Source organism: Prionailurus bengalensis, chromosome B2 (genome assembly GCF_016509475.1).
Source record: "Prionailurus bengalensis isolate Pbe53 chromosome B2, Fcat_Pben_1.1_paternal_pri, whole genome shotgun sequence".
Classification (NCBI taxonomy): domain Eukaryota; kingdom Metazoa; phylum Chordata; class Mammalia; order Carnivora; family Felidae; genus Prionailurus; species Prionailurus bengalensis.
The window spans coordinates 55459519-55473975 of NC_057349.1; the positions used below are offsets into that span (position 1 = coordinate 55459519).

The following is a 14457-nucleotide window of genomic DNA, read 5'->3' on the forward strand; positions in this document are numbered from 1 at the left end:
GGAAAGAAATTATTCATTCCATAAGATGTTTTAAAATTTTCCCTTTTCAGAGCACTAAAAGCATTCCTGTATCTTTTGTTTTACAAATAAAAATTACAGGGTGACTGGTGGCTCAGCTGGTTAAACATCTGACTCTTGATTTCAAAGTTCATGAAAGCTCAGTTCATGATCTTACAGTTCTTGAGATCAAGCCCCACATCTGGCTCTGCTCTAATTGCACAGAGCCTGCTTGGGATTCTCTCTCTCCCTCTCTCTCTGCCCCTCCCCTGCTGGCATGCATGCTCTTTCTCTTTCAAATAAATACATAAATATTTTTTAAAAATTACATTTAGGAGGAAAAAGCTCCATTGAGCAAGTGCTTTGTGTTTCATTGTTGTGTTAATTATGAATTTACTAAAATAATTTCTAAAACAGTATTTTGTTACATAAAACTTATTTAATGAGTTTTACTGGTTATGATAATCACCTAGTCTTAAAATAACACACTATTATTTTTAAAAATTTTTTGAGAGACAGAGAGGACACACGCATGCAAATGAGTTGGGGAGGGGCAGACAGAGGGAGAGGGAGAATCCCTAGCAGGCTCGATCTCAGAAACCCTGAGATCATATCTGGAGCTTAAATCAAGAGTCCGTCGCTGAACTGACTGAGCCACCAAGTCTTCCCAACACACTACCATTATTAACAATTGCTAGATTATTTTCTTTTACCTCAGTCTAGTAAGCAATTTAGTAATTTAGAGAGACAATGGAGAAAAACCACTGCTAGAAACTCTCACATAATATAACTGGTACTCTGATACAAGAAACAAAATAGCAGGATTAGAAATAATCCTGACAAGGATGCTTTAGACAGCAAATGCCTTACCTTTGCGTTTGGGTGGCATAGCTGTTATCATAAGTCTCATAGGTCTGGTCATCATATTCACCCCCGTAGCCATCATCATACCCCTGAGGCAGAAAATGGTAGAGAGACCTATTAGCAATCAACTTGATTAACTTTGGTCTGTTTTTGCTTAATGAGATTTTATATAATGTGACCTTAATTTAGTTTTTATGTTTGCTTAGTTACTCTGCATCAGATTTTACTAGATGAACAATTTTTTTCATAACCTTGAATAATATTTCATGGATCAGAATATGTTTAATAATTGGACTCAGCACATCATTGAAGTAGCAATACCTGCTCTAGGATTTATCCAGAATTTTGATCAGTAGTACTGAATAAAATGAATGAAAAATAAATTTTTTTTGAAAATATTATAGGTAGATAGTGTGCTAACATAATGGTGGTTTTATTTTTTACAGCTCCACTGGGAGTTTTTTTTTTTCTTACCCTATAAAAACGGGATCCCTAAATTGTGATCAACTTGCAGTGAGAAAATGATAGTCATCATCGCAAAACAAACAAAAAGAATAAAGGGAGGGGGAAGAAAAAGGAAAGAAGATGGAAAAGGAAGGGAAGAAGGGAAGATGAGAAGGAAGAGAAGGAAGAAAGAAAGGGATGGAAGGAGAGAGGGAGGATAGAGGGAAGGAAGGAAGGGAAGAGGAAAAAAAAAGAAGGACCATTTATTTTGCTGTGCATTCTATACTTTTTAAGTCTCATAAACAAAATGATGTTGGTGGTGAGTCTTATTATCTAACTAAAATGGTATCAAAGCTAAGGCAGACTTGTCATTGCAGAATGTGAAAGCAAGCTAGCAGTTATCCGATCACTTAGTGAGAGATTTAGTTTTATTTCCCTTTGTAGTCACATCCACCTGGACTATTCCCTACTTCTGAAAAAACCTCTGGTTTTTCTGCTTCTGGACCTTTGCTGGTATGTCTCTTTCCCTGGAATGCATTTCCAACCCATCCCACAAGTTCATAACTTCATTTCAGTCTGGAGGATTATAAATCTCTCTATTGTGTTCAGAAACTTAAAAAATGTGTGGATATGAAAGTTTCTACTTCAATCTTGACTAAGATCATTGATCCCATTTAATCTGAAAACTAATAATTTTCATGAATTTAAGAAAGTTTTAAAAATATTATGACTTCTCCATCTGGTTTACTGTTTATATAATGCTATTATTTATAAATGGGGTTTTCGGAGTCTGACTTCAATTTCTTTTATTTTTCCACTTATGGTTTCCATCTCATCATATTTTTGCTCTGCAGTATGCAATAGTTTCTCCAGTTGATCTTTGAATATTCTAATTAGATTCCTATTGAATTAAAAAATTAAATATTTGGAAGTTAATTTTAACATATAAGATTATTTAAAAATAATACTAAAGGGTTTATGGCCAAAATACAGCACTTCCTTGTCCCTCTCTAACCCCTGGTTCTCTTTAAGTTTTTTTCATCTATTATTTTAGTATTAATTTTTGTGTTATTAAGTAATATGGTTAAATTAACACTCCTTGATTTATGAATTTTGATTATTTCCTATTGGCTAGCCCTTCAGGTTGTAAAGGATTTAGTTCTGTTATAGACTCTTCCCCATATTTTCCCTACACATTAACATAGTTTTCATCATAACTTTCGTTAGTCAATATCTACATTGTCATTAAATAACAATAAATATTATTCACTAAGATTCCAAATAGATTAACACACTTATTTTTTTATTCTCACATACTTTTTGTTTTTCCTAATGTTAATAATTCCTCATTCATTTTATTATTTTCTTGATTTTCTATATAATTCAAATTATTTGTTTTTAATTATCCCAACAGTTATATCAAACTAGCAATCATATTTTAAAATATTCAACAATACCAGATAATCTATCATTTTGTTTTGTGTTACCTGGAGAGTCTCTCTCACAAGGCCAACTTATTGCACTCTGGTCTGGACTGAGAGCAGAGTGGTTTTCCTAAGGACCACCCCCCCACCCCACCACCATTGTTTGTATATGAAATCTTTTACCAAATTCCATTTTCACTAGTTCTCTTTTCGTCCTGAAATATCTCTTAGTAACTTTTACTAAGTGGTATATTGGAAAGTGATACTTATTCTTTCTCTCTCTTTCTCTCTATCCATTCTGGATATCTGATATTTCATCCCTAAATACTTCAGCTTGGATCTCCTGAGTATAAGGATATTCTCCTACATAAATACAATGGTATTACTCCCACCAAAAACACTCCTAATAATCCCCAAATATCATTTACTGTGCAGTCCATAGTCAAAATTCTGCTATCGTCAAAAACATCTTTTACAGCTACCTTTTAAAAATCAGAATCCAATCAAGATTTGTGAATTGCATTTGGTTATTATGTCTGCTTAGTATTTTTAGAACTAATGTAGTCCTCCAGGTTTTTTGTTAAGTTTTTATTTAAATTCCAGTTAGTTAACATACAGTGTAATATTAGTTTCAGGTGTACAATATAGTGTATCAATACTTCCATACAACACCCAGTGCTCATTACAGCAAGTACCCTCCTTAATCCTCGTCACCTAATTTACACATCTACCCCCCCACCCCCAACCTCAGGGGTGAATTAACAGTCTGTTTGTTTCTTGGTTTGCCTACCTCTCTTTGTTTTCTCCCTGGTTTGCCTCCCTCTCTTCCCCCCCCCACCTTTGCTGGTTTGTTTTGTTTCTTAAATTCAACATATGAGTGAAATCATAGTATCTGTCTTTCTCTGACTTATTTCACTTAGCATAATACTCTGTAGCTCCATCCATGTCATTGCAAATGGCAGGATTTCATTCTTTATTTATGGCTGAGTAATATCTCCCCCCCCATATAGATTATATATAAATATACATATATATATATATGTATATATATACACACACACCATTATATATATATATATATATATATATATATATATCTGTTATTTATCCATTCATCAGTTGATGGAACTTAGGCTGATTCCATAATGGTACATAATGGCTGTACATAATGGTGTTATAAATATCAGGCTGAATGTATCCCTTCTAATTAGTATTTTTGTATCCTTTGATAAATACCTAGTAGTGTGATTGCTGGATCATAGGGTTGTTTTCTATTCTTAACTTTTTGAGGAACCTCTATACTGTTCTCCAGAGTGGTTGTACCAGTTTGCATTCCCACCAACAGTGTAAGAGAGTTCTCCTTTCCTGCATCCTTGTCAACACCTGTTGTTTCCTGTGTTGTTAATTTTAGCCATTCTGACAGGTGTGAGGTGATATTCATGGTGATTTTGATTTGTACTTCCTGACAATGAGTGATGTTCAGCATCTTTTCATGTGTCTGTTAGCTGTCTGGAGGTCTTCCTTGGAAAAATGTCTATTCATGTCTTCTGCCCATTTCTGCCTATTTATTTTATGGGGGTTAAGTTTGAGAAGTTCTTTATAGAGTTTGGATACTAACCCTTTATCTGATAGGTCATTTGCAAATACCTTCTCCCATTCGGTTGCCTTTTAGTTTTGTTGATTGTTTCCTTCACCGTGCAAGAAGCTTTTGATCTCGATGTAAACCCAATAGGTTATTTTTGCTGTTTTCCCCATGCTTTAGGAGACATATCTAAGAAAGAAGTTGCTATGGCCAGTGTCAAAGAGGTTATTGCCTGTGCTCTCCTCTAGGATTTTAACTAGACTTCCTAATGTCTCACATTTAGATCTTTAATCCATTTTGAAGTTATTTTTGTGTATGATACAAGGAAGTGGTGCTGCCTTCCAGTTTTCACACCATTTGTTGAAGAGACTGTCTTTTTCCTGTAGGATAGTCTTTTCTGCTTGGTTGCAGATTAATTGGTCATATGGTTGTGAGTTCATTTCTGGGTTTTCTGTTCTGTCCTACTTTATCAATATGTGTGTTTTTATGCCAGTACCATACTGTTTTGATCACTACAGAAATCCAGAATTGTGATGCCCCCAGCTTTGCTCTTCTATGTCAAGATTGCTTTGGGTATTCGGCATCTTTTGTGGTTTCATACAAATTTTAGGATTGTTTCTTCTAGCACTGTGAAAGATGCTGTAAAGTTGCAGGATACCAAATCGACATACAGAAATCAGTTGCATTTCTGTGCACTGATGATGAAGCAGCAGAAAGAGAAATTAAGGAATCAGTTCCATTTACAATTGCACAAAAAACCAATACTATACCTAGGAACAAATCTAACCAAAGAGGTGAAAGACTTGCATTCTGAAAACTATAAAACACTGATGAAATAAGTTGAACATGACACAAAGAAACGGCAAGTCATTCCATGTTCATGTGTTGGAAGACCAAATATTGTTCAAATGTCTATACTACCCAAAGCAATCTACACATTTAATGCAATCCCTATCAAACTCCTCCAGACTTTTATTGGGTTCCATTACACTGCCTTTTTGAGTTGTCTAGACCAATTATTTGTAGACTGTCTCACATTCTGAACTTGTTTGATTATTCTCATAATTACATTTTGCTTCAATATTTTGGAAAGGATACTACATATGTGATATTGTTGGCATATTGGACATTTATCTGGTTTAGATTTTTAAATTATAATCCCACACTGGATCAGGTAACTGAGTGTAGAAGTTTAGACTGAAAAATGATTTTCAATCAGAATTTTTGAGAGCTTTGATTCAGTGTTTTCATCACTACATGTTGGTGCTGAGAATTCCTGCTACTTGTATGTGACCTAGTTTTATTTTATTTCATTTCACTTTTTTTCTTTCCTTTATGGATGCTTTTACAAAGTTTACCTCTAGCATTCTGAAATTTTATAATGCTGTGCCTGTATGTGTGTATCTCTTTTCATTCAGTATGCTGGGTACTCAATGAGCTCTTTCAATTCTGGGAGCTTATATTCTCCAGTTCTGGCAAATACCATTGTACTTTTGTTCTCTTTCTAGTACTCTTATTAGTGAGATATTGGATCGTCTGCATTGGTGCTTTAATTTTACCTTTGTGTCTTATGTAATATCTCTTCTTCTTCTTCTTTTTTTTTTTTTTTACTTAATAGGAGAATTCTATAAATTAATCTTCCAGCCATCCTATAAAATATATAGTTTTATTTACACAGCCATACCCCACCAACACACATGCATATATACACACACATTAGCAACCATTAGAGTGTGGACATGAGGTTCCTGTGTTCTCAGGTGACGTTTAGTCATCCTTATTCTCAATTCAAGGCTTCATCTCCCCTTGGGTGAAACAACAGTTAACATCATAGCTGGGATTTCCCATAGCTGCAACAGACAATTGAGCTTTCTGTCTTGGGGATCATGAGGTCAGTAACTAGGGGATTAATTGAATTTGCCACAGGTGTTTCAGGGACTGCACCATCTTTTCAAGCATCCATGCTATTGTTCTCCATCAAGATTATAAAAATATGGCTTCATTCACCCTCCTTTGTTACTCAGGACTCACGAGCTCTGATTCCATGAGGAACAAGCAAACAAGTGAGTTTTGTTTTGTTTAGTTCCATTTTGTTGTTGTGTTTGTGTCCCAAACTAGAAGAGCCAAGGAGGGGGCAAGTACATGTCTTCAGAGTTTCTAACCCCTAAACTTCTTCTGCTTTTCTTGTTTCTATCTGTTGAAATGCTACTGATGTCTAAAAGTTATTATATGATCTTTAGGAAAATTTTCCTGCTTCTTTCAAGCTTAAGGTAACGCTCTATTCTCCGAATTCTATTTTTTATGTTTATTTATTTATTTTGAGAGAGAGAGAGACAGAGAGCATGAGCGGAGGAGGGACAGAGAGAGACACAGAATCCAAAGCAGACTTCAGGCTCTGAACTGTCAACACAGAGCCAACGTGGGGCCTGAACCCACAAACCGTGAGATCTTGACCTAAGCTGAAGTTGGACGCATAACTGAGCCACCCAGAGGCCTGTATTCTCTGAATTCTAATAGCCTGTTGTTTTTATCTCATCAGTACTTAGGATATATTATATGTACAGTACTAAATATATACTGTATATTTATTTTTACAATTTTATTTTATTTTTTTTTAGAATTGAAGCTCCTGAAAAGCATGGATTCTATCATAATTTAATCACTTTTTTAGATACCCTATGGTGCTTAGCATAGTTTATTCCATAGAGTATTTGCTCAATAAATATGTATTGAACTGTTAAATTAGCACAAAGGAGAGTATTCTCATCTATCACCACTAAAAGAGAAATATTTCAAATGATGATTACACAGTAGTATTATCTCTGTTTATGAAGAATAGCTTTACCATTTAGTTTGTGGAAGACTAATACATTTTTCCTCCTCACTTACACTTTTCTTTATTTTTTTAAGTCTTACACAGAAAATCCATAGAATACATAGAGATCTTTCCTGGCAACCCACAATTTCATAAAATATATGGTACAGTGCTCCCCAAATAATTCTCCTTACTGTAAAAGAGAAAGTACATGTGGATACTTGTATATAATCTATTTTTGTTTTCTAACACTTGATATAAGTATTTATGTAATTTTCTTAGGACAAGTAAAATTATGGATCATGCTGGTAATGTTCTGAGATAAATCAGTAAAATAGACATGCACCCTAAAAAGTCAGTTGGTATCCGCAAGAGATTCAAATTAAATATGAATATTCAACTAAGAAATCAAAAACATTTTTCCCATTTTTGCCCTACTGTTTCTGCTGTTTCCTTTGAAGAAATTGCTATCTTATGTCTCAGCCTATTCACACATTTCTACTAAAAAATTAAGACTCTTTCAGATGCTACTTAAGTTATCAGGGTGTCAGAGTAGCATTTCCTACATTTCCTACTGGTGTCCCAGTAAAAGCAAAAACACTTCCTGAAATTAAAAGTTTTAACTTTGGGGGCACCTGGGTAGCTCAGTCAACTGACTGAGCATGACTTCAGCTCAGGTCATGATCTCACGGTTGGTTCATGAATTTGAGCCCCACATCAGGCTCTGTGCTGACAGCTCAGAGCCTGGAACCTGCTTTGGATTCTGTGTCTCCTCCTCTCTCTTCCCTCCCCTGCTCATGCTCATGCTCTGTCTCTCTCAAAAAATAAATAAACATTAAAAAAGGTTTTAACTTTATTTTCTTCTAGCTGACAACAGATGATTTGGCATCTCTCACAAAAAAACCAAAATGCCCAAAGAAAAAAGATTCATTTTTTTCTGGAACATGGTCATGAAGAATATCTCTTCTATCTTGAATTCCTTCATATTTGTGAAATTATAAGTTGTTTAGTTTTCTGTTCTTTGAACCAAATAAAAGCAGATCCTTAGAAAATGCAGTCTTGACTGTTTTCCAGATCCTCACCATATCCTCTACTATTTGCTTATGTTACAGTGTGAAGTGTAGCCAGACAGGAAGGCCTGAGCGCTATGAGGAGATGATGATTTCTTCATAGTTTCTTATGAATTATAGGTCTCATTATACATACACTCTATGAGTACTGGCTAAAGCAGCATACAGGACAGATGTGTATTACTATAAATACATAGCTGTACAAAGCCAGCCCTTTTCAAATCTGCTTTGAAAAATACACTTCTCTGCCTTATTATGTTACTAATTTTTCAATTTGATTTGAACACTCCATCTTGAACTATGATTTCTGCACCAATTTTGGGTTTTCAAATCTAAATAGTATTAGCTCTCTATATAAGCTTAAAATAATAGTAATTCACCAGACTTTGTATCAGCTACTGAATTTATTATCCAGGCAATAAAGATAGAAAAACAAGACCTAATTCCTGTCTTTGAGAGGTTCTCAGCCTGTGGTGTTCTGATAAATGATTAACAAATGGCTCTTCAAAAAATTACATGTATGTGTTTATGTGTGTGGTGTGTGTGTGTATGTACATAATTTCACTGTAAATTTTACTGACATAAGCACACATTTTACAAATAAAAATCAAATTTATAAATATGTATAATGTATAAATTACATTTATACTCTAAGATTATGTATTTTATATTAAAGTTTATAGCACAGAACTTATAGATAAAATATATAAGTTTTATACACATACAACTTCAGTGTGACATGCTATCTCTTGTAAAATAAGTTTTATAATTCTGCTATTGCAGTGATACCACAATAAATCACAACATAGATAAAACGTGATTACTTCTTTTTTCAAGATACTCTATGAACATTAATTAGCATAAATACAAAGAAAATACACCTGGGAACATCCTAATAAAACTGCTGAAAATTGAAATTTTAAAAGCACCAGGAAAAACTGGTACATTATCCCTAGAGTGCAACAAAGCAGAAGGAATTCAAGATAGAAGAGATATTCTTCATGACCATGTTCCAGAAAAAAATGAATCTTTTTTCTTTGGGCATTTTGGTTTTTTTGTGAGAGATGCCAAATCATCTGTTGGGAAAAATTCTGAAGGGAGAAGACATTGGAATGGTGTCTCCTACATATTACTGTCTTATTCAGCAAGTAAGACTCCTCTATATCCATGAACATTATAATTCTGACATAAATGTCATTTGAAATTTTCATTAATGTTGGCAAGTAAAATGAAAGGAAAACCTCAACTATGTATGTCAGAACTTTACTCATTTGTCAGTTATGTGAGCAGCTCTGTTCTAAATTGGACCATGGTTTTCATATACTAGGAAGAACATTTCCTCAAGTTTGTGTTTTGGTCACAATGTAAAGGCTATAGGCATAACAAATTTTAGTTTATTTTTTTAAGTTTTTTTTTTTTTTTTTGAGAGAGAGATTGTGTGCACACACACATACACACTTGCACGCACATGCTGAAGAGGGGCAGAGAAAGAGGGAGAGAGAATCCCAACCAGGCTCTGTGCTGTTAGCACTGAGTCTGACTTGCGGCTTGAACTCAAGAACTGTGAGACCATGACCTGAATTGAAATCAAGAGTCCAATTTGACCATAAATTTCATATATTGAAAAAAAAAAAGAAAAGAAATCAAGAGTCAGAAGCTTAACCCAACTGAGCCATCCAGGCATCCACCATAACACAATTTTAAGTTAAATCTGTATTATTCATTTTTTCTCCATAGTTTCTTAAATCCAAATAATCAACGTAATAAAAGATCAAGTCCTGGCTTTTAGGATTTACTGGTACTATGGTATAAATACTTATACTATGGGTGATGTCAAGCTATTAGCATGAAAAACAACAAATTTGGGAAGAGATAAACAGTAATACACTATTATATATTATTTCCACCATACAAAAACAACAGACATAAATAATCTAGAGCATAGATTGTAACAAAGTAATCACATATTGATGAAAATATTAACTATCTCTGTCTTTAATAATTTTTTTAATGTTTCTTTATTTTTTGAGACAGACACAGAGAGAGAGAGCATGAGCAGAGGAGGGGCAGAGAGAGAGGGAGACACAGATTCTGAATCAGGTTCCAGGCTCCCAGCTGTCAGCACAGAGCCCAATGCAGGGCTGGAACCCACAAACTGTGAGATTATGACCTGAGCCGAAGTTGTACGCTTAACCAACTGAGCCACCCAGGAACCCCTAATTTAACTTTTAATAATAGCTCTATTTAACAACCAATTCACAAAGTCCCTAAAAATTTTACACAGGGTCTTGTGAGCTAGCACAAGTCAGTTGTAGCATGCCACTGCTCTTGGCCTACTGTAGGAGACAAACAAATGTATAAAAAAAATTGAAATTCTTGAAATGGAAAAGTGTTTAATAGAGTATGTAATGAGTGCTATGGAACTACAATGGAAGGAATGAAAGAATTTCTCAGGAAAGGTATTTGAGATGGTTATTTGTGGATAAATAAATTATTTCTAGGTGGACCAGCAAGTAGTATGAGAGCATTCCAGTTTCCAAGAACATCAGGCGTGAATGCATGACACCATAAAAGAAAGTACTGTGTTTGGTGAACTGCTAGTAGTTGGATCTAACTAAAGCAGAAAATATCTATGAAATGGTAGGCAAGTCTGGTTAAAGAAATAGAAGGAGTAAAGTTTGAAATTCTTCCTATGATATGGTAAGGAGTTTATTTGTATCCTGTAGAGAAGGAAGCCATGGAAAGTTTTCAAGCAGTGTAATGACAAAATATACATCTGCATTTTGTAACTTACTTTTTTGACTCTTAAAAATGCCAAGTCTTTTGGGACTAGGCTCCATTTTCCCCCTCTATTTTCTTGAATATGTTAATCATAGTTACTGAAAATCCCCTGGATGACAACTCCAACATTTGAATCATCAGTGCCTTTATTTTTTCCCCTTGGTTTGTATTGAATTGATATTGTTTCTAACAATGTCTTGTAATCTTTCAGTGAACTCTCCTCAATACTGTGTACGGAAACTTGAGAAAGCTTTGGCTGACAGTATTTCCTTCCAAAGGAGATTAAATGTTCCTCTGGTAGGCAGTTAGAAAACCTGCAGATGACCTTGATGTCATGCGAGTTGGTTTCAGGTAGGTGGACCTAGGGGGTTGAGGCTTAGGTAGTCTGGACTACAAATAGAGCTCTGGAAGTCATCAACAGATAGATGACCATTGAAATAACAACCACCAGAGTATCTACTGAGATGAAAAGCTTAGGCTACTTCATGTTCTACATGAACAGGGTGTTATAAGCCCCACTCCTCTCTTTAATTGGTCTTCATCTCACTAGGAAATGAAGGCAAAACACCCAGTATAATAAATATAATCATGTTTTCTACCAGAAGAACCCACACTAAAAAGAAGATCAGTCTTGATTTAATAGATGTTATTTGTTGAAAATCCTGTTGTAAAAGATGCCCACGCCGATGTGTTTTCTTAACATTGACCTGTACCTATGAGAATCTCTGACTGTCCCTGTGTGCACATTACTGCCCCCACAGACACCAAACCAAAACATTTTGACAATAAGGGAAACATAAATAGGTTATATATTGAATTTCCTCTATATAGAGAGATTTTTCTAATCAGCACTCATTTATGGAATTTCTGAAGATTTCTTATAAGTCAAAAAGGGACTCATCATTCAAAAATAGTTGAGACCATCTCAGAGCATAGTTTAGGCATGCATAAATTTGTTTCCAAAATATTAAATTCTGTTACTGACAGTGTGGTTAATGATTATTGTAATGAATTTACTTATCTGGAAAGTTAAGTTGGATCATATGAAATTGCCATGTTTGTAGGTCAAAAATGTCAAATATTGGCAATTTCTATAGTTCAACCTAATACTAATATAGAAACTATAAAAATGAACATTTTTTATCAAATAAAGAGAAGCAAAATGTCTTATGATGCTAGTAAATTATTGTGACTTCCAGAAGAAAATCATTTGGAAATTTAAATGATACGAAATGTCATCTTCACTCTGTTATATACCCCCACTTTCTCTGAAGACTTTTAAATTTAACAAGCATTAGTGACAGATTTAGCATTTGCTATTATTCTCATTTCAGATTTTATTTTCTGTAAAAGGTCAGTGGATATTAAAAGAAAATAAAAGGAAATAACATTGAATTTTCTAGTACAATTGAGAGAAAAACAGAATAAAGACAAGCATGCAATCAAGAACCAATAAATATGTTAGAATTAAGTAATTTAATTATTAGGGTCAAGATCATAATTTTGTCACCAAACGCTAAAATACTAGGCACAGAAGCAATTTGCAAACGCTGCCCTTTAATGTTATTGAGTATAATTAACAGGTCAGATAGGAACTTGACATTTAACTTTCTTTATGAAGTGTGGTTAATTCTTATAAACATATGTTCCTTCTTTAACTTAGTGAGTTAAATCATAAAATGCATAGAATGTCCACTTCATATATGATCTTTTGTTACTATAATAACACTTCTTTATAATTATACAAATTAAAAAAACATCATGAAATATTATTAAAACAAAAACTAAACACAGAATCCCAATGTCTTAATAGGTAGTGTTCCCACAGGATGTAATGATCAATGCTTATGACAAGTATCTCCTAAATTATGGATTATTTATAATTTCTCATGTTTCTTTTCTTAAAAGTTTTATTTTTATGTGAATATCTCCCTACTGCTTTTTTTTTTTTAATCATGCATTCCCTGTTTGGTGCTGTATAGATGGATTTCTTACAATACAGAAAGGATTTTAATAGTATCTTCCATTTCTTTTTTCCCACTGAAAGAATGGCTGCCTATTAGAGATTGCTGGTTGGTTTGGAGCAGCATGGCTATGGATACCCCCCAACGTGTAGCTTTTGTTACTGATGCAGTAGGTCAGCTCACTCACTCACCGTGGGAAGTCATTATCTCTTCAAAACCATCCTACAGCATAAGGGTCCACATAATCGGTGGGGAGTCACCACACCTAACAGTCTAGTTCTGCAATGAGACAAAACCTTGAATTTTTGGAAAGTTTTCTATGGAAATCAGTGAATAAGTCCCTAATAAGAGCTACTCTATAATACCTTATTTCCTATGTAGATTATGGCTATTAATCAGTTTTCCATATACATGTACACTCAGTATGAAGGTTAGAAATTGCATGTATCTGAAATCTTTGGAAATTAAAAGCTCCCAAAGATCTATAAGACCATCTCTGACAGCTATATGCACATGCATATCTACACTACAAAATTAATCTCTGGGGAGGCTAATTCTGATTTAGATAAGCCCAGTAAAATCAAATAACAAACTTCAGTAGGTACATCTAGAGGTTATGTACATTTCAAGATAAAATTGATAATATCACATTCACGTGAAAAGCATTTGGATTTGTATACAACCAGCATGTATGAGAAGACCCTTAAGTACCAGTACATGAAGTGCTTATACACACAGAACTTCCTTAAAAACCTACATCAACCCTATAAAGTATGTTCTGTACCTTTACACATCCATTTTACAGATTAGGAAACAAGTAATTTCATGAGGTCACAGCCCATCAGCAAATGGCCCGGCTAGAATTCAAACCTAGTCTCTGACACTGTCTAGTGCTCAATGTCTATTTATTTTACTAAAAGCCTAATACTGTTAATGGAAAAATATAATTCTCATGACTATTTTAAAATCATTATGAGTATGCAAGTTTTAAATAATAATGAAAATATAGTTTGAGGTTTTAGCTGTTAAAAACACATGGGGAGGGGAGCCTGGCTGGCTCAGTCGGTAGACATGTGACTCTTGATCTCGGGGTTTTGAGTTCGAGGCCCACACTGGGTGTAGAGATTACTTAAAAATAAATTCTTTCAAAGAAAAAACACATGAGGAAATAATTTCAAAACATGCTGGGCTGATAATTTTTTATTATATATTTAAAATTTTTTTTTTCAACGTTTATTTATTTTTGGGACAGAGAGAGACAGAGCATGAACAGGGGAGGGGCAGAGAGAGAGGGAGACACAGAATCGGAATCAGGCTCCAGGCTCTGAGCCATCAGCCCAGAGCCTGACACGGGGCTGGAACTCACGGACCGCGAGATCATGACCTGGCTGAAGTCGGACGCTTAACCGACTACGCCACCCAGGCGCCCCTTTATTATATATTTTAAAAACAGTGTTATATCTTTAAATGTCAATAACCCTGCAGGGTTTGAGATTTTGATCTACTTTTAAGTTAA

The 14457-nt window shown here is 34.5% G+C and overlaps 1 protein-coding gene across 1 annotated transcript in view; it reads right to left on the reverse strand.

Annotated features, from left to right (window-relative positions):
* KHDRBS2 (KH RNA binding domain containing, signal transduction associated 2) overlaps nt 1–14457 on the reverse strand; it is a 609605-nt gene that overhangs the window by 45459 nt on the left and 549689 nt on the right. The window contains exon 7 of the mRNA XM_043591717.1: nt 868–950. Coding sequence (XP_043447652.1) covers nt 868–950 — 83 coding nt within the window. The remainder of the gene's footprint in view (nt 1–867; nt 951–14457) is intronic.